This window comes from Mixophyes fleayi, chromosome 1 (genome assembly GCF_038048845.1).
Source record: "Mixophyes fleayi isolate aMixFle1 chromosome 1, aMixFle1.hap1, whole genome shotgun sequence".
NCBI lineage: Eukaryota > Metazoa > Chordata > Amphibia > Anura > Limnodynastidae > Mixophyes > Mixophyes fleayi.
Window position 1 is genome coordinate 297,756,262 of NC_134402.1, and position 27,642 is coordinate 297,783,903.

General features: G+C 41.1%; 1 protein-coding gene across 1 annotated transcript in view; it reads left to right on the forward strand.

Annotated features, from left to right (window-relative positions):
* The window catches only part of AOPEP (aminopeptidase O (putative)), a 466,448-nt gene that overhangs the window by 353,888 nt on the left and 84,918 nt on the right, over window positions 1–27,642 (forward strand). Inside the window, exon 12 of the mRNA XM_075211079.1 lies at window positions 26,469–26,531. Within this exon, the coding sequence (XP_075067180.1) occupies window positions 26,469–26,531 (63 nt within the window). The remainder of the gene's footprint in view (window positions 1–26,468; window positions 26,532–27,642) is intronic.

A 27,642-nucleotide genomic window follows, 5' to 3' on the forward strand; every position in this document is an offset into this window, starting at 1 on the left:
AAAAACCCGGGTTGCACCCTTCAGACTGAAGGCTACCTGGGACTGACCAGGGAATAACCCTGCAAAACTCCCGGGTCATCAGATCCAGGTAGATGCGGGGACCCCCTTATACACTGAGCCTACACCCATGTTTCTTGGGCTCACCCCAGCAAAAATCCGGGTTTTTGTGGCAGTGTTACTAGGGTATTACTGTTACTAATGTTTTTCATTCAATCAAACTAATTCCTTAGAATTATCAATTAAATGCAGTCATCTAACCCCTCTAATCAGTAATTCTGGATCATTTTTAGGCTTGCCAGTAATTTTGTCAGCAAGTGACTAGTATTGGCCTGTTTATGTTGTCATTCATTTGCCAACTGCAGTGAAAGGCTGCCATATGATCCAGTTTTTCTGCATGAGCACTGAACTGTACCTGGCAAAATAGGCATTCAAGTGTGGCACCATATTGAAGCGGATTCTGTCACTCTGTCTGAGTGACAGGATGGGCTCTTGTGAAAATTTTACTAAACTGCTTGTTTGAAAATTTGGAGATGTTGCCTATAACAACCAATCAGAATCTAAAACAATTACTTTACGTAATGGCTAAGTGGTTAGCACTTCTGCCTCACAGCACTGGGGTCATGAGTTCAATTCCCGACCATGGCCTTAACTGTGATATCTGTATGTTCTCTCCGTGTTTACGTGGGTTTTCTTCGGGTTCTCCGTTTTCCTCCCCCACTCCAAAAACATACTGATATATTAATTGGCTGCAAACAAATTGACCCTAGTCTGTGTGTGTGTGTGTGTGTGTGTGTTGAATTTTGACTGTAAGCCCCAATGGGGCAGGGACTGATGTGAGTGAGTTCTCTGTACAGCGCTGCGGAATTAGTGGCGCTATATAAATAAATGATGATGGTGATTATAGCAGTCCTCTGATATCGAGTACAAAGGAAAACATTAGTCAGGTCTCATGCTGATGACATAATTGAGAGACAGACAGGAAATATTTCAGTGTCGCTGTTAATGTTTGTTTGTAGTAATGTAAAAAAAATAATAACCTGGAACAAGTTAAGTTATGTGGAACATGACTGAGTCAGGAATTAGTCGGTTAATGTTTAATAGGTTAAAGTGTAATTGAGGTTCAAGGTTGTGGTAGTCATGGGTGGGCTTAAGTTCATAGTGAGTCTTTGTATAAGTGTATGGAGAGGCATCATTTTAGACTGTAGTTTTGTGCAGTGACAGCAACTCCTGACCTTCTGTCTATTTGGACTAGCCTGACATGGAGGAAGTTAGATTCATGTGGAATTATATGTCTCCACTTGGTTTCATGGGGGTACCAAAGAGCCTTGATTTATGCGTGTTACCCTTTTGTTGGTAAGGAAGCCTTATGGTATGAAAAATATACCTCCAAGGACAATGGTTGTTAGGCATGATAAATGTACCTCCAAAGGCAAGGTACTGAAGGGATGTCTGTGTTTGATGTGGCTGATCTCTTGAGCATACGTGTAACGGCTGGAATGTAGTTGCTTGTGGTGGTTAAAGAATTTTGTGACTTCCACAGTTAAAAGTGATGGAGAAAAATATTTGCATTAGGTAAAAAATCTATAAAAGCTATGTAAATGATGTAGATTATAATATAATATTAAATAGTCAATATTTTAATAGATAGAGGGATGTTCAATGTGCACAAGTTGGAGGAAAGTGGAATCAAAGCTGTACAGTTATATTCTATTATCTCATGAAGAAACTTGAACTTTTATGCAGTGTTATATTATTTTGAGAAGCTATGAATTATATAGTTAATATCTAATTTTTAAAGTGTAATAATTACTAAAGCAACATTTTCCTTGAAGTTACAGCATTTGAATGCCACACTTCCACCTTTTTCTTTCCTCTTTTAGGAGTCTGTCATTACTTGGTCATTTTTATGAGCAAATTGTTTGAGTTCCTACAGTATAAATAAGTATAAAAAAATATACATAGGCTGAGGTATTATCAACAGATTATAAATGGTGTGTTTTTAAGAAGGCATTCTGCAGTAATTCTCTACTGGGAATGTCTTGTATTTACTAGAAATTATGGCAGATTTTCATTTTAAAACAAAGTTTAATGTACCACAGAGAAGCATATGATGCATCATATATACGAGTCCACTACATCAAAGCGGTTTTTATGTAAGTGTTCCAGCTCCCAGTTGGGTCCACACTACTTTCCAAAAACACTGACGCCACAGTTTAGTACACAGAGTTCTGTACTTCATGCAATAAAACAGAAGCAGGACCAATAAAATTTTACACCTGCACTCTTGCTGTATTTTCTTTCTTAAACATTACACAACTCATTATTTCCATTATTTCAATATTTTTCTTTGCTGTTTTACACAAGTTTTTGCCTTTTTGTAGACTTCTCAAGGGGGCTGCCAAATTACCGGTATAATTCCTAAGTTATCTTCCCCATTTGCTTTCTAAAGTTATTTCAGACACTAGTGAATACATGGCAGTACGTCACTCTATGGGGCATATTCAGTTAGGTCCGGGCATTGCGTCTACGTGTGGCTGCACATGTAAGTGTGTCAATACATCATCATATTCCCTGTCATTTTTTAAATTTGAGAAGATATGTTTTAAGATGAGAAAACATTTTGCCAGGATCAGTGTTTGCCAAAACATGGGTATGGTGCTACAAATGTATACAAAATTAAATGTTCTTTTTTTTTATAAAATAATTTTAAAGCATGCATGGACTGGGATGTCACATGTCGTATAATACCAGTGACCGCCATTCTCCTGTCCAGCAATTATCTAACATTTTTCCACCAAGAAAATGACCACCATATTAAAACAAGTAAAGGCCAATATATAATAACCAGCACACATTTTGACTAGCATATTTCCTTATTAATTACATGTATAACCCATGACTTCTGTGACCCAGTAATAATAATCTGATTAAAATTGATTTTCAAGCGACAGAGAATAATAACTTGCACTTGTAAATGTAAATACAGTTGAAACATCTTGTGTGATAGGTATGCAAAACTGTATACATCTGGTGATCAGTATATTAACATATGATCCATCTGAGGATCAATATATTAAACAGTGCCCCATATGGAGTCAATATATTAAAAAGTTAATTCTACCTTTTCAAATTTTAAAATGTGACCCCAACACTCACTGTCTTCCCTTGCTTTAATAGTTAGGGTCAATCCTCTCAATAAGCAGTTCATCAATATATTAAACTGTGCCCAATCTGGTGGTCAGTACATAAAACTGTACCCTACCTGGTGATCAATATATTTATTCATATCAGTCACTACCCGATTGGAGATTACAATCTAATTTCCCTGCACACATGCACACTATGGTCTAGTTTTGTCATAAGCTAAAGATCTACCAGTTTTTGGACTGCGAGAATAAACCAGAGCATCTAGTGGCAACACAGTCAATCTCTGGAGAACATACAAAGTCCACACAGATAGTGCCAGGAGCCCCAAGCCACTTACAAGGAAAGAGGAGTCATAATTGGTGTAGTACAGTATGTGCCCCGCTGTAATGCAGATTGCACCACCCACCTGGACTCTCCTCCAAATGAGAACATTGTGCTGCCTCTGTGACTGTACACCAGGGTAGGGAGGGGAGTTTTACACTTGTGAGGTCACAGTTCTCAGGTGCTCAAAGCTATACAATATAAATCTTTGGGATGGACAAAAGATAAAGGAAGTGGGGTGCAGGTAAGGAAAGTCAAACAAATAAGGGGTCTATAAAAAAAAAATAATGCAGACCTCCAAACATTTAGAATCCCTAAAATGACAAAATACTCCCCTACCCGACCAAACTCCGCCAACAAATGAACACATTTTGGTAAAACTTTCCTGTTAAAACCTGTCCTTTTTGCGGCCCGCAAATTGGGATGTCCTGCCAAAATCGGGACAGTTGGGAGTTATACTTATATAAGTAATTATACTTAATTGTGTAAGTCCCCCTCATGTCATGCCGCCAAAACAGCTTTGACCCATCAAGGTGTGGACTCTACAAGACCTCTGAAGGTGTCCTGTGACGTTAGAAGCAGATAATTTTGACCTGTAAGTTGCAAGGTGGGGCCTCCATGGTTCGAAATTGTTTTTCCAGCACATCCCACAGATGCTTGATCGGATTGATATCTGGGGAGTTTAGGGGACAAGTCAGTACCCTGAACTCTATGTCATTTTACTGAAACCATTTTTGCATCAGTGAATACTGTTGCCATGAAGGGGTGTACTTGGTCTGTACCAATGTTTAGACAGGTGGAACGTCAAAGTAACATCCACATGAATGCCAGGACCCAATGTTTCTCAGCAGAACATTGCCCAGAGCATCACACTGTGTCCGCTGGCTTGCCTTCTCCCTTAGTGCATCCTGGTGCCATCTCTTGTCCAGGTAAATGACGCACACACACCCGGCTGTCCACATGAAAAAAAGAAAACTTGATTAATCAGACCAGGCCATCTTCTTCCATTTTACATTTCCAATGTATGCGCTTATAGCGGTGGACATTGGTCAGCATGGGCACTCTGATCGGTCTGCAGCTACGCAGCCCCATGCACATCAAGCTGCAAAACACTGTGTGTTTTGATACCTTTCTATCATAACTTTTCAAACAATTTGGTGGGATTGGACCAAACGAGCTAGCCTTCACTCCCTACGCATCTTTGAGCCTTGGCTGCCCATGACTCTGTTGCAGGTTTGCCTATTGGCCTTCCATGGAACACTTTTTGTAGGTACTGAACACTGCATACTGTAAACACCCCACAAGACCTGCTGGTTTGACGATGCTCTGAACCAGAATTCTAGCCGTCATAATTTGGCCCTTGTGTCAGCAGTCGCGGCGGCCGCGGGCACTGCCGCGACTCTCTCGGCTCAGCTGGTGGTGTCCCGGCCATCGTTATGACGATCGGGGCGTTCTTTCGGTTCCAACAGCCCTGGCTTAATCAATAATACTTTCAGATTATTATTGGGGATCTTATGTATTTTTATAATAAATGTTGATTTTATTTATATGTTGCAATCCTTGTAGAATTTTATATCGTATTAAGTACTATTGGAAAGTAGTGGTTCATATTACCCACTGGATGCCTCACATTCGCGCTGTCATTGTTTTGCTGTGATTGGTATTATTGAGGGGAGTGACACTTTCCCCAGACTAGCGGCGTTTCTGAGACATTCCAGCAGGGTCTTCTTTTACTACTGCCAGGTATTTGTTATTTTATACTTGAGTAGCATTATGGGCCCTGGACCAGCCCAGCCTGAATCCAGTAGCAGCTTAGACTAAGAATCAGGAGGTCACAGATAGTCATCAATTACAGGTAGAATTAATAATAAATGTCTCCAGTTTTTACACTTAATTGCTTATTTCACTGTAACGCAAATGTAGATTCTTAATTCCTCACCCCAACACCACTTTGCAACGCTACGTAATTAGGTGGGCCACAACCATTTGTTTCCCTTCATGACTCATTCCTACACTGAATAGAACCCATAGTCCAGCTAACCACTGTGCTATTAATATTAAACTGCCTCACATCTGGTTAACAATATATTAACCTGTGTCCAATCAGGTGATCATTATATTAACTGCAGCCCATCTGATTTGAGTCCTGGAAATGTCGTCAGCCTGTTTATATGTTTCTTGTCATGCAGTGAACTCTGAAAACCAATCAAAGTTCAGTGCAGAAAAAGAAAGCAGCTATATAAGACTGTAATAGAACAGACTAATGGAGATGTGGGACCTGACGGGAGAAATTACCTTTTTTTCCATCGGAACAGTCTAGGTTATGCTCCTTGCTTATAGTAAAGTAAAGCTGGGTACTTGTCATTGTACCTGATTCAGCTTCCTGTCTTGTATCACAGCCTGAGCCACAGCCGGGACCCAGTACTTTTGGATCCCTGCATGGGGCCCCATCCAAAAAAAGTGCAGCAGCTTAGCCATGCAGCTTAGTGAGAACATTGATTTTAACCCCATATTATATTAAGAGAATGCTGTCCTTACATTTTCATTAACTGGACACAACAGTCTGTTCAAGGTGCTCTGTGTAACTTTCCCCTGCATACTACAGGTTATCCAACATACATATTTGTCTGATGTCTCTGCCTTTTTGTATCAACTACTTCTGTTGCCAATGTTCTTACCAGATGCACAAGCTGTTCAATTTATTGAAAGCTGCTTAGCTTCTGGAGGCTCTTTTGATCTTTATACGTGCAAAAACCCTTGTCTTGATTTCTCAATTTTTTTTGTACTGATCAGATAAAAGAAACAGAGCAGACAAATAATTGAGGGATAAATATAAACTAAATGGGCAATTCAATCTGGATTGTATAGTGTGAATTACGCTAGTTTATGTTCATGAAATATTTTTTCACAAAAGGTAAAATTACTAATGCTTTTGCTGTAAAGACAATCTCAATCACCCTAGATCTGTAAAATATATACACAACATATCGGTTGCTATTGTTTTCTCAGGTCAATCATTCGTTATGCGTTTTCCTTTATTATTGTTAAAGCAAATTAAATTCTAAACGGTTGTGGGGATGCTGTCCCTTTAAAATCTTTTGTACACGGGAATTTCTGTTGTACCTGCCAGGAGCCCCAATTTTTGGATCCTCAAGGGGGCATGGCCTGTTGGAGAGTAGGAGTGTCTTTTAGTTCAGAGGAGCAGATAGTTTTGTTCTGGTTTAACTCTCTAAAATATTTCAAGGTAAGTGTCCGCATATATGTGTGAAAACAGAAATTCTTCAAACACACGATTTTGTTATAGGGAGTAATGATCACTTACACTGAATTCATCCTCAGGCTTTCCCTCCCGTTATGTACTTCAGTCAGATTGCATAGTCCAAGACATGGCATGACAGAATGTAGGTGTGCAGAAATAACAGGGAGTCATTCAGATGGTTTGAAAAGCATGTTTTATTGGAAATCAAGGGAGATTTTACAAGATGCATTGAATTAGTTTGTTCTGTGACTTCCAGTATGGTATATTTGCAATTCATGATGACTAAACAACTGCTGATGCTTCCCACTACTCCTGCTTACATATACAGCAGATACTGTTTTAGGCCCCTGGCTGCAAGAGGCTCTGAGAAAGTGTTACATTCAGGAAATGTATCTGTACACAGAATTTCAAATTACAAGCAGATTAATTGCTCTTCGAATGACTGTAACTAATGTCTTACATTACCAAGGCCTAGAGAGATTTACTAAATATTGGCGTTAATCATAGTATGCATTTCCATCTGAAAAGCTAATTCCTATTTGGGGGAGAGGAATAAATATTTTGAGCAAGCATTTTTTTCTCTCTGCTATAATTTATATACAGTGTGCTCTTTATACTAATCTATAGGATGATATTGAAACCTACAAATTTATTTACATTTCTGACGTCTTGTTTATGAAAAAATATTTATCTTTGACTTAATAAATAATAATGTTGTTAAATCATGTCTCTAAAAGACCTAAATATTTTTCTCTCTCAATGAACCTACCTTCGGCTTGGCTGTCTTTCTGTCTGTATAGCTCAGGACAAGTCAGAGCTAGTTAAGGCTCTCGTATTAATAGAGGCTTATCATTTCCACTCTGATACGTCCGTATGTATCATGTACAATAAAGATTCTCTAATGCGATCACTGTGGTTCCAAAGCACAATGGTTTTATTCGTAAAATAGATTACAGGGCAAAGTATCGCATACATACGCTTGCACAGTTGCCACCAAAAATGCCTCTATAATAACGCTCTGATTTCCAAAGCCAGAGGTGAACAATTTATACACTGTACAGTTGTAAAAAGCAGTGACATCCGAAAGATACATAGTTACAGTATTAAGATCCATATTCATAGGTTGATGGGTCATGACCTCCCAAAAACTCAATGTGCCATTGGTTGATTTCTCTGGTCATTGTTCTTTGAGGTGGCCCGGTGTCCTCCTTTAGCCTCCCACCTCTAGACCTGTATAAACTGGTTCTTTTATGACATCTCTCGACTTGCTATTTGGGGTTCGAAAAGTGATAATATTTATACCTAGCATTTCAAATGTGCAAACGCTACATAAATAATACTGGAAACGTTCTCATGCGATTGTGAACAGAATTATACCAAACTTGATATAATTTATATGTTTGATACATTAATTAACCTCTTCCCCACTTTATATTTATATTAAAAGATAGTAATTTGTTTAACTTATTTAAATGTTGCTACGATAATAATTATGTTGAGTATTCATCGCATCGCAACTTATTGTAGTGTACAGAAATAACTGATTACCACCTTCGTTCAATTATTAAACTTCAACAACACAGACCAGGAGCCCAGGATAATGGACTCTATCCATACAGGTCTGCAATGGGGACAAATGTTGAGTGTGACTCAAAACCACCATGTTTTTTTATTGTACACTTTTTTTATTATCACTTAACCATGTAGCCCCTTATATTTACTTGAACTCCTAATTACTGTGTAAAGTTACTCTGGACACATGGCTTTAAGTAGATCAATACTGTACATATTTGTAGACAATAGATGCTGAGAAGTACAGTACCAACCTGCATTATTTCAGGAAGAGAAAGTGCTATCCTTCCATTTTTCATACTAAATAAGAACAGATAATTTTCTGAATACAAAATACATGGTATGGTGTTCATGGTTTCATACATACAGTATTGTCAATATGTTTCTGTCCCATCTTCAGTCTAAAATGTTATGCACGTTTTGTCGCTTTCCAATAATGATTGTTGAATCTCGATTTGTGTTTCCAACGCACAAATATTTATTCTCAAAAAGTAGCAGAATAATTCAAGCCGTTACTTATCGCAGGCGCTCTGGATCCAGTGAACAGTCATTCAGGTCTGAAGTCTGTGGTCAATGTGACTGAACACTAGATGAGAGCTACTGCTTATATGCAAACAGAAATACAGTGAAACAATTCAGATGGTATGGCTTGCTTCTATTGGTCCAGGCTTCAGGAAGGTCCAGGGGGTTGCAGATCATAGGCTAGTTCAAACTAAAGAATCCAAAGGTGGGGGTCATCTCTCCAGGGTATGTGCTCCTTTCTTCCTGCCCAGACTCCAATTACAACTAGTCTATTAGCATTTTATAGTCAGCATCATATTAAAGGTTTATTCCCTAACATCAATAACTAGAGTATGCAATGTGCGATCTCTTCGCCGAATGCACCGGACAGCTGCTGATGTAGGGGATTAATATGATATCAGACATGACACATTTCCTTTAACCTGAACCATATGTATCATGCGTGTTCTACGCATAATTTCAGACAAAGACCATCAACTTTGCTCGATATTAATTGAAATGATTTTATCCAATTTGCTGACTTTGACAGCTCCACCCTTTGATAGTGCTTTAAACTTTCACATAATCACCGTCTATAGTTCAGGATTATACAACACTGCTTCACAGACCATGATCTCGGTATCTCTCACCACCCTTTCAGTCTCGTTCTCAGTGATTCTCCCAGAAGACTGTTTTCCACACTTCAACACAGTAGGAACATATTTGACACATAAACCAATTGCTAAGATGACACCCAGTTTAAGGAGGGGCTTACCTACACTAGCAACCATTTCCTGTACCCACTCCCCCAGACCAGAGAACCATTTCATAGGGTTCAACCACGAGAACCAACCTGCCACCTTTCCCCCGACCTCATATAACGAAGAATTATGGTTCCTCCGAAATTCCCATTTCAGTTGCAGAATTTCGTCCATCTTCCGGTCTATAACCTCTTTGGGGTCATCTGTATTATTGGTGATGTATGTGCAACACTTGACACCAAACTTGGTGGCCAAAGTCACACAGTATCCACCAGTAATAGAGGTAAGATAATTCAGTACCAACCTATGTTGCACCAACTCCTTCTTGTACGCTTGTAAGCTCCCTTCCAGTATACCTGAAAGTGTCATCATACATCTCGGTGATATTGTCTATTAATTTAGCTAGGTCTTGAATATATTTAAAATTTAACGTTCCCCGAGCGGTTCTGGTGAGGTCTAGAGCAACCATAACTTGAAACCCAGCGGTTTCACTAATCAATTTTGTAGCTATGGGCTCCTCACCAGGAATCATATTTCTCTTGCCACGGTGTTCATACTGTGTGTGTATGTATGGTGGTGATGTAGTCTTGTGAATACCAACCATTTCTTCATGAGTAATAGTCAAGATTTCAGGAACCAGTTTACCTAAGAAAAACAAACACATGGAACTCGGAGTCACCCAGGAATAAGCTTTTCTCCCACAAATAAAGTACACATCATCAGGGAGAACATAAGGAACAGTATGCCCATTAATTATATCACATAAGGTTTTGATAAAACTACCCATGCCTAGTGCCTCCATTTGTTCAAGACACGTGTCAGCATGGATGACATTCTTACAATTACCTATAGAGACTTTTCCAATGGACTTTCTTATGTTTAGTTACACGCCCTCATTTGTGGTGTCCATCAACAGTCCTGCCTATTGGTGACCTTGCAAGTCTCCCTCCAAAATGAGTGTGGCGAGCCATTGTCTGATCTGATAGGTCAGCTTCCCAATTCTCCAGACGCTTTGCATGAGAGATGTTTAGGCACAGTAAAGATCTGTCTAAGGAGTATTGTCGAAGCTTCAGACTAGGGGACCTAGTGTTATTGTACCTCCCTTCTATGGGCCTCCCTATCCTCAATTCTAGTACCTCAGAGATGTTTAGTGGGAATGGTACTAGTCCTATGTTATGCTGTCCCGGAGGCACATGTGAGCACACCCAGCACTCAGTTTGGTTTAGAACCTTACCTACTAAGGAGTGATAATCCTCCAGAGGATGCCCGCCCATGTCCAGGGTGCTGGTGGACTGGCATCGCTGGATGCACTTTTCTTCAACTAGGGAGTCACAGAACTTGCAGATACAATACTCATCAGACAATAGCCCCTCACACTGTCTCCGAGTTCCCGAGCTAGCAGACCTTTTCATAACCCCTGGACCAAGCTTGATAATGGGCTGCTCTGGGTGTTCTAATAACTCCATCTCATCGGTACCAGAACCTGCCTCGCTCCTCCATCCTCCTTCACAAAAATCGAGTGTCCTAGAAAAAGTAAAAACAAGAAAAATCCTGGAACAAAAGAAAAACAAATACCTCCACTCCATCGCTGAAAGGATAGTTCTGAGGCAACGTCTCCGGTTCAGGTGTCTTGACTGCAGGCTTTAGGTCTCCCGGAACAAGTTTACGAGTGACAGATCAGTGTCGTCGGTCTCTGCTTTATCTCGCACTTTCTCCGGCTTACTGACTCTCCTACAGTGGGTGGAATGGACCCAAGTGTCTCTCTCTGCAACCTTCAGTGATGTGGTACTGGTCAGCAGCACTTGGTACGGGCCTTCCCAACGGTCTGTTAAACAACCTGAACGTAAGAAATTGCGGATCATAACATAGTCCCCAGGTTCAACATCATGACAGTTCGTTTCTGGCATACCAGGTGACAGCATTTTGAGTTTTTGTTGTTGTTTTAGCTGTCTGCTCATTTTTATAAGATATTGCACAGTCACTTCATTATTACACTTTAAGTCGTCTTGCGGACTCATGATCAAATGAGGTTGTCGGCCGAACAGTATCTCAAAGGGGGACAGATTAAGAGAAGGTCTAGGAGTGGTTCAGATGCTATGGAGGACTAGTGGCAAAGCTTCAGGCCACGCTAATCCAGTTTCAGTCATTACCTTACCAAGCTTGTTCTTAATAGTACCATTTACTCTTTCCACCTTACCACTGGCTTGTGGTCGGTAAGGGGTGTGAAGTCTGCTACTGATTCCCATGAGCTTACACATATTTTGGAAGATAACACCAGTAAAGTGGGTACCCCTATCACTTTCAATGATTCTAGGGATACCGAACCTACACACAAACTCTTGTACAATTTTCTTTGCAGTGAACACAGCAGTATTAGTGGCTGACGGATATGCTTCTACCCAACCGGAAAACACATCAATACATACTAACACATACTTTAGATTCCTGCAAGGTGGTAATTGGATATATTCAATTTGTATTACCTGAAAAGGTCCGTCTGTAGGAGGGATGTGGGATGGCTCAGTTGGAATAGTTTTCCCGACATTTTTCCTCAAACAAGTAAGACATGACATTGCCTTCTTACCAGCCTGAGAGGAAAATCCAGGAGCACACCAGTATGCTCTCACCAGTTTGCACATACCTTCTTTACCCAGGTGAGTCAGACTGTGTGCTGCTTCAGCCAGGCTTGGATAGTATGTTGTGGGAGCTACAGGCTTACCTTGTCCATCTCTCCAGAGTCCTGAGGACTCCTGACCACATCCCTTCGCCTACCAGACTGCCTTTTCCTGTTGGGAACACAAATCTTGCATTTCAATTAATTTCTGCATATCTAATGTCTGAAAAACCATCATAGTCTCGGTCGATACAGTCATAGGTTGCCCTGATGCACATTTAGCAGCTTTGTCCGCCCTGTTATTGCCCAATGACACTGGGGGCTAGATTTGCTATCAGGCGTTGCCATGCATCGCGGCGGTTTTCCGGCGGGTTTGCATTGCAAACAGCCGGATTTACTAATGAGCGCATTTCATCTTCAATTTGAAGACGCCGGCGATGTCACGGCGGCTTTGAATAGAACATGGCGCTTTAGTGTGAAAGCGGGTTTTTTGAAAAATACACCTGTCTCATGGCCTTTTACTATTGGCTATTTTCAAAGTCAGGAGATTTGACATCACAAGCCCTATATAAACCACTGGCCTGCCACTTTTTCTTTTATAGGGTTTTGAGGAGTTTTGTGAGAGGAGTTTGGAGAATTGTGCTTTGTGATAGTTGGTGAGAGTTGGAGTTTGGTGGAGCGATATCTGATTGAAGTGTGAGTAGTCCTGTGGTATTTTTCTGTTTTGTACATTTATTTTCTCATTTATTTTCTGTCTTGTATTTTTTGTATTTGACTTGTCCTTTGTCTGTGTTACTTGTGTGTGACTGTGTTGAGAGTGTGTCTGTAGTTAGTGTAGTTTGTCCTTTGTGTTTGTAAGTCTTTCTGTGTTTTGTGTGGTTCACATTTATTTGTGAACATGTCCAGAGAGAGGAGGGGAGCAGAGGCTGAGGAGAGGGAGATGGATGTTGAGGGGGCAGAGGAGGGAGAGGAAGAGTTTGAGGAGACAGGACAGGGCAGGAAGACTAAATCAGGGAGAAATGTCAGATTCTCCCATGATGAAAATTGTGTGCTGGTGCACAATATCATTCCCTGCTATGAGGTCATATTGGGGAACCTTGCAGCCCGGACTCCACTAAGGCGGCGCCATCAATTGTGGGCTAGAGTGTGTGATGCGGTTAACGCGGTGGGCCCACTAAAGAGGACAGTGGCACACTGCCGCAAGCGCTTTTCCGCGAAAAAAGGAGGCTGAAAGAGAATATGGCCCAGGAAAAGAGGGCAACCAGGCGCACGGGTGGTTTTCGTATTGAGTACACAACGTACGAGGAGGAGCTGCGCCAGAGATTGTGAAGGGGATAAACGTCCAAGACACGGATTCGCCCTCTTTTGGCCAAGTAGTTGGTGAGTTATTTGTTTTTTTTTACCCTAACAGTAATTAAAATTTTATTTTATTTTTAAAAGTGACTTTTTTATTTTTCAAGTGTATTTTTTACTCTATTAGTTTGTAAAGGGTTTTTTTTTGTATTCAAACCTGTTTTTTTATTTGCAAACAAATTTTTGAAACAAACTGTATATTTTTAAAATGTTTTTTGCTGCAAATACATTGTCTGCTTTTTCTAATACATCCAGATTCGCCAGGACCGCAGTTCAGTCCAAGTCCGAGGCCGACACCTCCACCTTCAGTGAGAGATTCGGGCACAGACGAGCAAGCAGGTGCGTGATTTATGTTTAGGAGAGAAATAATGGAGTTAATTGATTTCCTGTGCAAATGTTGGTGTCAATGTTTTTTTTTTTTTTTTGGTTTATGGTTTGCAATGAGAACTTAGGGCTACATTTACTAAACTGAGATGTTGCCTATAGCAACCAATCAGAATATACCTTTACTTTATTTATTGCATTTAACAAAATGACAGCTAAAATCTGATTGGTTGCTACAGGCAACATCTCCACTTTTGCAACCACGCCGTTTAGTGAAAATACCCCAGCATGTACTACACAGAGGGAGTACAAAAATAGTATTAGTTTACCCCAAAGCACGGTCTAGCAGCATTTGGCTGACTAAATCCTCATATTTGTAGGTTAAAAATACTTTGCTTTTTTACCCCCCTCAGCCATACATAGTCCAAATGATAATGTGTATGCAAAAGATAAAAAGTGCATCCTTAAGCAGGTAGCATAGGACAAGAAATCAGGAATGCAAACATTGTGAAACAATCTGTAGTTGCAAAAGATTATTCTTTCCTATCCAACATATTATATCCTATATACTTACCGTCATTTTTCATACACAAGGCCCTCTTCATACCAGGCACCTCACCCCGAGTCCCTGCAAATGTCCCCTGAGCCAGATGATCAAACCATCATCACCCTGGAAAGAGTGGATGCCCCTGTGTCTGGCCTCCAGGATGTTTCACCTGGCCCTGCTGAACAACCAGAACACCAGCAACCTGCACCTTCAAGTATGGACCTAGCCAGAGAAATGGCGCTATCTATTGGCGCTTTCCAGCAGCAGCAAACAATATTTATGGAAAGCCAAACTCGCCACATGTCCCAAATTGCGGGCCATTTGAGGTGGTTACACTGCACAAATAGCAGATACCTGCTGCAATCAACCGTCTGGCTAATGCCTGGAAACAAACCAATGTTCAGATGGCCCAAATGACTGGGGCTGTGGAGGCATTACATTCCTCCGTTCGTGAGGGGAATGCGAACGTGACCCGGCTACCAGGCCAACTTCAGCAGGAACTTATTGCCCGCTTACCGGAACCTTTTTCTTCTGCCACCACCAGTACCACTAGTACGCACCAGGGGTGGGCGAGGGAGAGGAGAGAGTGGCTTCAGAGGTGGTGATGTGCCTGCAAAAAGGCGGCGCTAGTGTTACAAGCCGAGGCGGTGCCCAGCCGCCGCAACCTCCTTATCTCCATCCCGGCCGTCGCTATGACGACCGGGACGTCACTTCCGGGGGCTCGTCCCGGCCGTTGCCTAGACAACGGTAGGGACGCTGAGAGAGAGTGAGAGCGCCGCGTCCCAGCAAAGGAGAACTGCTGGGCGCGTGCGAAGGCAAGCCTGTGGGCTAATTAATGCAGGGCTGTAGTTACAGGCATTAGCCTGCAACGGTGGGTGTCTGACAGGGTCTAGCCCTGATTGGTCTGGAGCCAGATTGCTGATTAGTCCTCAGGGGTGCAGGCAAGCTCTGATTGACCAGTCTGTGTATTTAAGGCAATGAGGTCTGCTGCCTAATAGCCGGTTATAGCTTCTGTGTTCCAATCTGCTGACCTGCTTGTTCCTGCTCTAGTCTTCTGAGACCTAGTCTTATTTACTGTGTATGACCTTTTGGCTTTGAACTGACTTCGCTCGTGTATTCTGTGACCCTGATCCCTGGCCTGTTTATCGTTTCTGCTATCCGCCTGTGACCCCTGACCTCAGCTTGTTTACTGATACCGCTGTCTGCTGCCGGCCCTTGACCTCTGCGTGGACCTTACTCCGCTTGCCTGGGTTCTCCCCAGCCGGTACACACTTCACGACCCTCTGTCAGTTTGCAGCCCAGTCTGTCCCCACCATCAGGGGCTCCAGTGAACACCTGACTGGCAGAGTAGATTCCGGGTTGTGTTGTGCCGGCTGGAGGGGTTCCTAACAGCTAGTGTTTGTTTTTTGTATTTTCTTCAACTGTTTTTTCATGCATGTGTATGCATTCGCAATTAACCTTTATTGTGTTAAACTGTAATAAATGCTGTTTAATTTCAATGCTCTCAGTCTTTCTTTTCATCAAATTAAACAAGAGTATACTGGTTTGGGGAAAAATGCAATATTTTCACTTACACATTGACATGTGCCTGTAACTTTCTAGAGACGTTCACATTTACTACATGAGGAATACACACTATCCTCTGTTTAAAAGTTAACATTTGGGCTAAAAAATAAAAAAACACTCACATCCAACACATTTTAGATCAATACATGTTTCTCATAGTATGCACTTACATGTAAAGTAAAGCTGATTGTAATGAGACGGTCTGTAATCTGCCTCTACCCTTGTGTGCTCTGCACATCACCAAATAAGACACGGACCCCTAATTGCTCACTGTCTACTGCAATAATCGGTGGGGTAAGTTGATGTAATGCTAAATTATGTATCAAACAGCCAGCCAGGATAATATCAGACCCCTTTTCATGTGCATACATAGCCACCCCACCAGATTATTCTAGTAACCTGAACCTGGTTTACAAGAGTACAAAGGTACGCTATAACACACCTCTACTAGTGGGTATGTGCCTCATTGAATTTGTGCTGTGCAGATGTCTGAGGATGCAGCAGAGGAGTCATAAGCCAGAAACCCATTTTTTATTTTGTAAATGTAGAACTGCTTTTACACTCTATTAAGGGATAACTATGTAATGACATATTGTGCATTCTGATTTTGGACAAACACCAGTATTCTTGAGGAGTTTGTTGCAATTTAAAAATAAAAAAAACACATGTGGAAATCAGTCAATACATTGCATGGTGGGAAAACACAATTTTATAAAAATAAATACACTGAAATTACAATACACTGTGGCCTTTTTACATATACACTCCCAAAGGAGCTAACTTTGTACATGAAATGGCCCTTTCCCTTCTGTTCTGATTGACCAAATACCTGAAACAGCAAAACAGCACACTGTTTGAACAATCTCGCCGCTCACAAGCAGCGCTTTCATTTTGGTCTTTTGAATGGCGGTTTTCCGGCGGCTTTATAAACCCCCTAATAGTAAATCCGGCTGTTTGTATGTTGAACATTGTTGAAAACGTCATGGCGGGTTTGAAAACATAATTTCTGGTCGTTTGGACGGCGGGTTTAGCCTTAGTAAATCCGGTGATGGCTAAACCGCCGCCAAACCCGCCGAAAGTCGGCGGGTTCACAAACACGCCTGTTAGTAAATCTAGCCCTGGGTCTTCAGAGGCATGGGCTTTACACTTTATGACGGCTACTGTCCTGGGTAACTGTATCGCTGTCAAAAGTCCTTTTATGTGTTGTGAGTGTGCCACTGGCGTGCCTGCTGCTGTCGTAAAGTTTCTAAGACGCCAAAGGGCCCCAAAATCGTGCACTACCCCGAAGGCGTACCTAGTGTCAGTATATATATTAGCTGATTTACCTTTTGCCAACTCACAAGCTCCCCTAATGCTACTAGTTCCGCCACCTGGGCTGAGTGAGGTGGGCCAAGGGGTTTAGCTTCTACAACATCCTGATCGTCTACAACAGCGTAACCAGTACATAGTTCTCCCGTCTCTGTCTGTCTATGACAACTCCCGTCTGTATAAAACGTAAAATCTACATTTTCTAAGGGGATGTCGGGCCTCGCAGTAAAGGTCTGGTTCAGGTATTCCACACAGTCATGCGTATCAGTACTCTTGTCAAACTCCTCATCACCCAGTGTCTCCTCACCTCCCACCCTTTGTGTCTCTAGAGACACATATGGAAGGTATGTAGCTGGATTTAAGGTGCTACATCGTTTGATGGTGATGTTTGAGGGTGCCATCAGAGCTAGTTCCCACTTTGTGAATCTAGCTGAAGAAACATGTCTGGTTTGAGCTGAATTTAACATAACTGACACAGCATGGGGTGTATAGACAGTTGAATTATGTCCTAATACTACATCCTCGCTCTTACTTACCAGAAGAGCAGTTGCTGCTTCACTTGTGAGACATGTTGGGAGTGATCTTGCCACAGTGTCCAATTGTGCACTGTAGTATGCTACCGGTCTGCTAGCGTTACCATGTTTCTGTGTGAGGACACCTGCTGCACAACCATCAGCTTCCGTACAGTATAGCTCAAAAGGCTTTTCATAATCAGGTATTCCCAATGCAGGTGCTCTAGTCAGACTATCTTTGAGATTAAAGAACGCTTGCTCTGACTCTTCTCTGTGTACGACACGTTCTGGTGTTGAGGAAGAGACTAGCTCCTGCAATGGTAATGCCAGAATAGAAAAACCTGGGATCCAGGATCTACAGTATCCACACATCCCCAAGAAGGTACAAATTTGCTTCTGGCTCTGCGGCAGAGTCATGTGTTGTATGGCCTCAATTCTGTCGGTCGTCAAGTGTCTTAGCCCCTGGGTGAGGCAGTGTCCTAAGTATTTGACCTTAGTCTGACATGGCTGTAACTTGTCCTTTGCCACTTTGTGCCCTGTTTGCGAGAGATGGAGCAACAACAATTTAGTATCATGTAAACATGACATAAATGAATCAGAGCACAACAACAAATCGTCCACATATTGAATTAGAACAGACCCATTGCTAGGCTGGAAAGTTTGTAAACAGTCATGTAAGGCTTGAGAGAAAATACTGGGGCTGTCTATGAACCCCTGGGACAGTCTGGTCCATGTATATTGCACCCCCCCTGGTAGGAGAATGCAAAAAGGTATTGGCAGTCAGGGTGAAGAGGGACTGAGAAGAAAGCAGAACATAGATCAATGACAGTAAAATGACTAGCAGACAGTGGAATCTGCATGAGGATGACAGCTGGATTGGGCACTATGGGGAATTGGCTCTCTACAACTTTATTAATTCCCCTTAAGTCCTGGACTAATCTATAGCCCCTCCCCCCACTCTTCTTTACAGGGAAAATGGGACTATTTGCTGTGTTGGATGTATGAATTAAAATCCCTTGTTGCAACAGCCTCTCAATAACAGGATATACCCCTAGTTCCACCTCCGGTTTTAATGGATACTGTGGGATTTTTGGAGCTATCCTACCACTTTTTAGATTTACCATCACAGGAGCTACATTTGCCATCAATCCAGTGTCCTGTCCATCTCTGGTCCATAGGGAACCTGGTATTTCCAGCAACATCCCCTTTACTTGAGATGGACTTTGTTCTATAATGGTAGAGTGCAACATCAACCTTTGAGGGGTGTCCAAAATATCCTGTACCTAATGCACGACCATCTCTGGTATATCTAGGAATACACCATCTGGGGTACAGTATATGACACATCCCATTTTACATAACAAGTCTCTTCCCAACAAGTTAGTAGGAGCTGCTGCAGCCAAGAGAAACGAATGCTTGGTATGCAGGGGCCCAAAAGTAACTTCTGTGGGTTTAGTTAAAGGATAATGTAACACTCTTCCCGTTACCCCCATAGCTGGAATAGTTTTACTGGTCACCTGTAGATTGAAAGGAGAGCTTATCACAGATCTGGTCGCCCCTGTATCTACAAGAAAAGTTTGTTTCCTACCAGCTATGTCAACTATGATTGTTGGTTCTTCTCTCAGACTCAGTTAACCTCACTGGCTGTAGACTACAGGTATGACCTGACCCCTAGCGCTGGCTATCATTTTCCCGAGCAATATTTGTTGCTATAACATGTGCGGGTAGCTGTGTGTTCTCTTTCCTATGTGTGTTTCTCCTTGGTTGGTATCTATGTGATCCCCCTTGGTGTTTCTTTTCTTGCTTCTGGACAGAATCTCGTTATGTGTCCCTCTTTATGACAGCGAAAACATACCACTACCTTATTACTTGGGTTGTATGTGTGGTATGTTTGTGGTTGTGTGCGCATTCCCTCTAAAGCCTGAATACTTACCGTCATCAACCTGTCATTCTTCTCTTCCCTCTTTCTAAAGATATTTTTGTCCTGTTCCACGGCAATCTCTCTGAGAGAATCTACCATGCTGCCCATCCATCAATACCGTTACAGCTACTTCCCTATGATGTGGATTCTCCCTTATATCTGATATCCCAGTAAACTGTGTCATTGATGCAAGAGCTCTAGCAAAATAGTCTGCTGCAGTTTCACTATCTTTTTGTTTTATCTTGAAAATCTTACTCCAATTTACTACTACTGGAAAATAGATGGCTAAATGTGTGACAATTTGTTCTATATTCTCTTGATTAACCTCATCTGTCAAGGTGTCGTCTTCCTCCAACGAACAATCTTTAATACATTTTTGTATGTTAGTATTGGAAGACACGCCCTCAACACTACACGCCATTCTTTATTGGTTGGTTCGTGTGCATTTCCTAAGTCTTTAACAAACTTCTGACACTTAGCCAACTCTTTTCTAGGATCTGGGAATTCAGTCATAATGGAACGTAATTCTGATCTAGTCCAGGGACAATGCATTGTAACATTTCTTAAAGGAACTACACCATCCTTGTCCGCCTTCCCATTGGGAACTGATATTGTGCGGACTGGATACGTACCCACCGGTTCACTATCTTCAGGATTAACTATTTCAGTACTTTGGATGTTATCCCTCCTAGTGGTTACACTACTCTCACCTATCTCAGCCATTGCCCCCTTTCCATACTTACGCTGAACCTCTAGCATATTAACAGCATGGGCAATGGCTGAAATTACAGTGGGTTCATCTTCCTCAGAAACACTTGTTTTAAACTGACTTAAAACAGGATATAACTTAGCAAATTCAGCGGACCTTCCTTAGGCAGCACAACATCAACCATCTCTAGAGTTTGCTTCACACCCATTGTGAAAACAACCTATTTCTCAACGCTACACAAACAGGGCCTTTTTACCTGTTCTTCTTTTTAAACAGAACCAACTAGAGAATTTATTTATTTATTTGTGGACGGATTCACAGGCAACGCCCACACACACCTCCTAACCCAGAAATATCACTGTGTTCCACAGGGCTATCAGCTCTTCGATACCCTTGCTCCACCACAAAATCTGTTGAGTATATTACTGAACTGGTAGCATCGGAGTTTACCCGCCTTACCAGAGTAATTCCTCCAGTCGTTCAACCCAAGTCACAAGCACGGTTGCACAATAAACCATGAGGTCTGATCACGCCGCTTAGTGTTACTAATTAGCACTAAACTTTGCGATTATTATTGGGAAGAAAGTTTCAAAAGCCTCTTTTAACAGAGCTTTTGCTGCCAGTATACCTGCCGTGTATACTCAACCTTGGTTGTCCAGCCCGCCTCGTCAGACGGCAACCGATATCCCTGTCTTTTCAACAGTAAACCAACTTTCACTTCAAAATCAACATATACATATACCTTAGTTTTCTGCGCAGAAAATAACTTTCCCAATCAACAGTAATATATTTTCAGAGGTTTTACCAAGTAATTATACTATGTTATTATAACAAACTATCAAAATGTTGTTTAACCACGTGGCAAATCTACCGGAAGTTCACATACGCAAAGCAGGAAGTACACATACGCTAAGCAATGCAATGCAATACATTAAAAACTCAATATGACAATGAAAAGAAACAGTTTTCTCTTTTGTCCCTAGATTCCAGTTAGTGCACCTTCAGATTATGCAAAACGGACATTCGGTTTCACAACACAGAGTAAAATTCAGGTTTTGAACACATTGTGAAATCCGTTGGTCTTGCGTATCATCCGGCAACGTAACCTCCGCCGCGAGCCCCCAAATTGTTATGCACGTTTTGTCGCTATCCAATAACGATTGTTGAATCTCGATTTGTGTTTCCAACGCACAAATATTTATTCTCAAAAAGTAGCAGAATAATTCAAGCGAAATAATAATAAGTACAGCCGTTACTTATCGCAGGCGCTCTGGATCCAGTGAACAGTCATTCAGGTCTGAAGTCTGTGGTCAATGTGACTAAACACTAGATGAGAGCTATTGCTTATATGCAAACAGAGATACAGTGAAACAATGCAGATGGTATGGCTTGCTCCTATTGGTCCAGGCTTCAGGAAGGTCCAGGGGGTTGCAGATCATAGGCTAGTTCAAACTAAAAAATCCAAAGGTGGAGGTCATCTCTCCAGGGGATGTGCTCCTTTCTTCCCGCCCAGACTCCAATTACAACTAGTCTATTAGCATTTTATAGTCAGCATCATATTAAAGGTTTATTCCCTAACATCAATAACTAGAGTATGCAATGTGCGATCTCTTCGCCGAATGCACCGGACAGCTGCTGATGTAAAGGGGATTAATATGATATCAGACATGACACATTTCCTTTAACCTGAACCATATGTATCACTAATATGCATATAACTTATAATATTACACATAAACACTACTATATTTCGACATAAATAACTATGTGTTGCAACTATGATTAATGTGTACTATTTACAAATGTGTGTGTTTGTGCTAATGTATACAAAAGTGTAAAAACTGCTATTGCCACATGTTGCGGCTGGATACGCCCTTCCACGCCGTAGCGTGCTCTACGCATAATTTCAGACAAAGACAATCAACTTTGCTCAATATTAATTGATATGACTTTATCCAATTTGCTGACTTCGACAAAAGATAATAACTTACATAATTAAGTTACTATATTGTTAGACTAGGGACTATGAAGGTTTTTTGTTTGTTTTTTTTGTGTGAAAAAAAAAGTATAGTAGTTTACTCTAAAGAAATGTTTCTTTGCACTTTATTCTTTTAATACTTTACTGCATATTTCATAGGGTCACTTTTGCAATTCATACTTTCTACCTACCTTTGTTAGATATACTCTAGATGAGTGTATCGTAATAGCATACTTACCATCTATTTACTCTTCCCTTCCGGGAGATCCCAAAGAGGTGGTGAGGACGGAGGGAGGAGTGATCTGGTCCAGTGAATCGCATCATATTGGTACTGCCCCTACGTCTACGTGGGGCAGGTCCAAAATGAAGTTATTCACCAACAATCATGTCATGAGGTTCCCAACCTGCCTCCTTGACTAAGATGCGGGAGAATGGCATTCTTTTTTAGGAGTCCGGGATACCTACCCGGAATTCGTGAGACTCCCGGAAATCCCAGGAGAGTGGGCAAGTATGTCTAATAGCACATAGAAAGTGAAAATTCTTAGTAGGCCAGGTATGAATGCTGTCTAAAAACACGACCCTTCCCTTCAACCATATAATCTTTCTGTCAGCGGGTTTGAATTCCACAGTAAGGAAATCTGTCTCCAATTCATGTGACAATATTAAATATTTCCTTATTTGAGGTAAGGAAGAGATGTGCTGAGTAGTCCTAATTCAGGTCTTCACTGCCATGCAGCATTAAGAGGTCCATGTAAAAAGAATTGATTAGTAAGTGCCATGTATGTTACTAATACATCAATTTTACACTACAAGTGGTAGGAAAACCTGCAAAAAAACCTTCAAGGGTCACTGAGCAAGTACATCTATCTATCTATCTCTATCTCTATATATCTATATTTGTATCTCTATACATTTATATCTATATATATATCTATATATGTAGGGGCCCCGGTGCACTACTTTGTTGTTAAGATGGCCCTGCCTTTTGGGATTGAATTTACAGGATGTAAATCTTGAATCAGGGTGGTTAACCAATACGGTATAGTTGTCCTCATGCTTGTATAAGTCTGATCCTTCTTATAATCTCCTTGTAGTGTGTACCCAAAGGGAAATATATAACTCATTTTTTGCACCAATTATAAAAACATATGACATAAAACAAGTGAAAAAAAATTTGGGTTGTCCAAATCAGAAAAACAACACTGGTAAGGCTGGACTCTTACCCCATCTCTGAGGGATACACATGTGTGATAAAACAACTATCCCATCCAATCGGGCAGCACAGTGATGGGGTCATAAGTTCAATTCCCAACCATGGTCTTATTTGTGTGAAGTTCGTATGTTCTCTCCGTGTTTGCATGGGTTTCCTCTGGGAGCTCCGGTTTCCTCCCACACTCCAAAAACATACTGGTAGGTTAATTGGCTGCTATCAAAATTGACCCTAGTCTGTCTGTGTGTGTATGTTAGGGAATATAGACTGTAAGCCCCAATGGGGCAGGGACTGATGTGAATGAGTTCTCTGTACAGCGCTGCGGAATCAGTGACGCTACATAAATAAATGGTGATGATGATGATGAAACGATCGGGTTGCCGGCTCGTTTTTTCACAGGCTGCAGAGACTTGGAACGAGTTCAATCCGTCCAGTGTGTTACCTTTTTGGTGCCTGCCCCCTGCCTTTTTTGCATTGTGTGCTGGTTTACAGAGGGCTGCTCTCAATCGGTCCACGCAGATAAACCAATCTTTTTATGACATTATATAAAGTGGTTGTAGTGGGCAGGTACATGACAGTATGTCATACCTGCACGTCTCCACACTGCTGACCAATTGAAAATCAGTTGTCACAAATATATTTGCCTCCTATGCAGAAGCCATAATAGATGAGCTATTTGCGTAAGTCTCAGTGCATTTTGGTTTCTCGACAAATGTCTGCCGCTTTATATAACTCAGTTCATAATAATCACACTATAAGATAAAAGTTAGTTCACCTGAAACTTGTTCTGGGAAAGTACAGCAGAGTGAAGAAAACCTGGAATTTCTGTTTATTTCTTTTAAATGCATGGTAAGCTTTCATCTCATGACACAGGCTGAAACACATTTTACTACTTTAGTGATAGAGCCTGATCTCTGGTCGCTGTGTGTGTTCCTCTCTTTCATTATGTGTGACTACTTTTTTTTTACCATCCCTGGGAGCTCCAAGTGGCAAGTGCGGAGAGGGGCCGCCTCGTCATTTGCATCATAATGCCCCCACCCTGATGGTCAATGTCACAATTTGCATCGCCTTGCAGTGGGGACGGGCCAGGATAACGCAATTTTCAGCAAATCATGTCATCAAAACTCGTGTCCGTCCACTCACTAGGGAATTTGGTGGGATGCAGGAGGGTGGCCTGCTCCACAAAGTCTCATTGGCTTTTGGCAAGTATGATTGAAGAGGTGTTCCCCACCTCTCCAATGATTAATCTATACAGAGTGGATAGATTTGCATCAATATATCTTTGTATTTTACTAAATAGTATTAAAAATATTATCTAAAATTGTGACTATTATTGCATGTAGAATTTCTTTTTATTACTTAAACAAACAAAAATTGCTCATTTCCTAAATTTAACGCTTAAACATTTTAGTGAATCGTTTCATAGCAGAAACAAATAGTTGCTTGAATTTTTTTATTTTTTTTTAAGACATGGCAGTATTTTAATTGATTTTACTGTACTGTTAGTGGACCAACTTCTTAATTATTAATAATAACAGTGGTTTAAGTTTCAGTAGGTTTGAGAAGCCCCATAACCCTTTGTTTTGCTTACACGTTTTCATATGACAACAATGATTTAGGCAAGTAATGTCAGTAAAAATGAATTATATTTGTTAGTATAAAGAGCATGTGGCGCTCCCCAAATCCTCAACCAGTCCCAGCACTAGAAAGGTTGGGCTTAATTCCACCCCTGTTCATTATACTGAAACCACTGGAATCAATATTGCAATATTGATAACTAATTAACACACCCATAGAGGCTGTCTATCCAGGGCCTGGTTTTTATTATGGTTGGTGGGCCCTCCACTCGTGGTACACCTGTACACTTTAAGCCAGGCCAGCCTGTCTAGGCTACAGTAGTTGATGATAGGGGATGGTGTGGGTTGTGCTGCCCGTATTTTTTATTTTATTGTTTTCATTTTTAACTTTAGATGTTTACACAGTGCACTATGTATGGGAACATTCATTTTTGTGTTATTTACTGTACCTCAAATAGTGGCGTTTGTGAGAAGACAGGACTGGCGCTGGAATCTATGATAGGATATAATAGTGTAGCAGTGGTGTTCTAGTGACTGACGCTGGTCACTGATGTTTTGTAAACAGGGAGGGCGTTTCCTAATTCTCCACTGGGTGTATCTGTTTAAAATAATTTTTGGAGGAGGACCGATTTGTGAATGAATTTTCCTGTGACGATTCTCTGATAGTCTGCTGAATCGATTTACCCATCTCTAGTAGTTGCATCATGTAAAAGTCTCTGTGTGTATTGTCAAGAACTGGCAGATTTTTTAAATAGTTGCATGTATATGTCTCATACACTTTATACTGCTGTCCTGCATACCATCAGTAATCCTATAGTGTAATTGTGTGAAGAGAAGGTTAAAAAAAATAAAAATAAAACAACTTTGAAATGTGTGAGCGCAATCATGCAAAGTATTCGAGGCTGACACTGAACAAATATTGCCGGGAAAGTCTATACCTCCAGCCCACTGTAGTGGGCAGGCTCCTCCCCAGCAGACAGAGCACAAGCTGGAGGTGTTTCATTTCCTAACAAGACACGTTTGTACACTCTCACCATTCTTCCCTGCAGACAGGCAGCTGAGAGAGACTTGCCGCATCTCCCTCACTAGTCCTGGGATGCAGAGCCTTCTGCAGCAGGGCAACTATGAGGGGAGATCTGACAGTGACAGCAAAGACTACTGCTGGGGAAAAAACATATATACAAGATTATTAGACACGTTCTTCATTATGTTTGTGCTGCAGATTGCCTGTCTTCATGATGAAAGGGTTGAATCCATAGGCACCTCTTATTTACTTATTTCTCCTTAGCCCTTGCTGGAGGAGAGCCAGACATGGAAAGGAAATCAACTAGCTCAGCAAGTCAAAGAAGAGGTAAGATCAACTAGAGGATGCCCATTGCACTTTCTTCTTGTATCCTTTGTCCTGTACCTGTTGACATAGTGTTACAACAATACAGGTCCAGCACCTCTGAGCTAGAAAACTTCTTATAGTAAGAAAGCTTCAGCACACTTCTAAAGTGGATTTCAAGTCTGCTGTTGAAGTGTTTCTGAACAATAATCATTACTAAGAAGACAAATTAGCTTTGAAGTGAAATTTACATGGAGTGTACTTTGTATTGGTCACATTTGTGAGTTGATGAAACAAGAGATGAAGTTAGAACTTTGATATTTTTAGTTTTGTTTTTGTTTTGTTTGTTTATTTTAAAAAATAAGTATTCTATGACACAAAGGGATCAGACTTGTCCTGAGGATGTTTAACAAGTGCAGAAAAGGTACTGGTAGACATAGTTCCAGGATTAGGGGATAGACCTCCTTTGTCTTCTAAAAGAATACAGGTAATTTCCTTCCTGCCCCGTAGTCCTGCTCCAGTCTTAACGCTAAGAAGTACAGTACATAATAACTTAACAGTACACTTTAACTGCAGAACCAGTATTATGTCTCCTGAATCAAATTGTATTAACTCTTCAAGAACCTGTGCTAGTCAGTAATTCTGTGTAGCAATGCATGAGTTAATGTGTTAGCTGGTCCTATGGTACTGGGACCATTGGTTGTTACTTCTGCTCCTGCAACATGTACAAAAAAAATGGGAATATGTCTTCTAAACTGGCACCTGTATCTTCCCTCGAGAGATTAGTAAGGTGGTTGTTGCTTTTTCTTACAGTGAAGAGGTACAGGTATAAGAACTGAAAGGCCCCTTTAGTTTATTCTCCTTATTTGTATTCTGATTTCATATGTTCTTGTGGAGTGATTTCAATACCCTATTACACTTGAAGAATGCTAACTTTCCTGAGATTATTTCATCCTCATTCAGAGTAGCTTTCCTCAAAGATAAGACTTAATTCTCTCACTTATCAAGTATATGAAGTATGCATATTTTAGGAATGTAATTTCAGACTGAAGAGGATAAGGTTTTTTTTTTCCACCCAGTGAAGCAATGGAAAAATGTGTGTGTAGCGTCTGTTTATAGTTTCTTACGCACATGG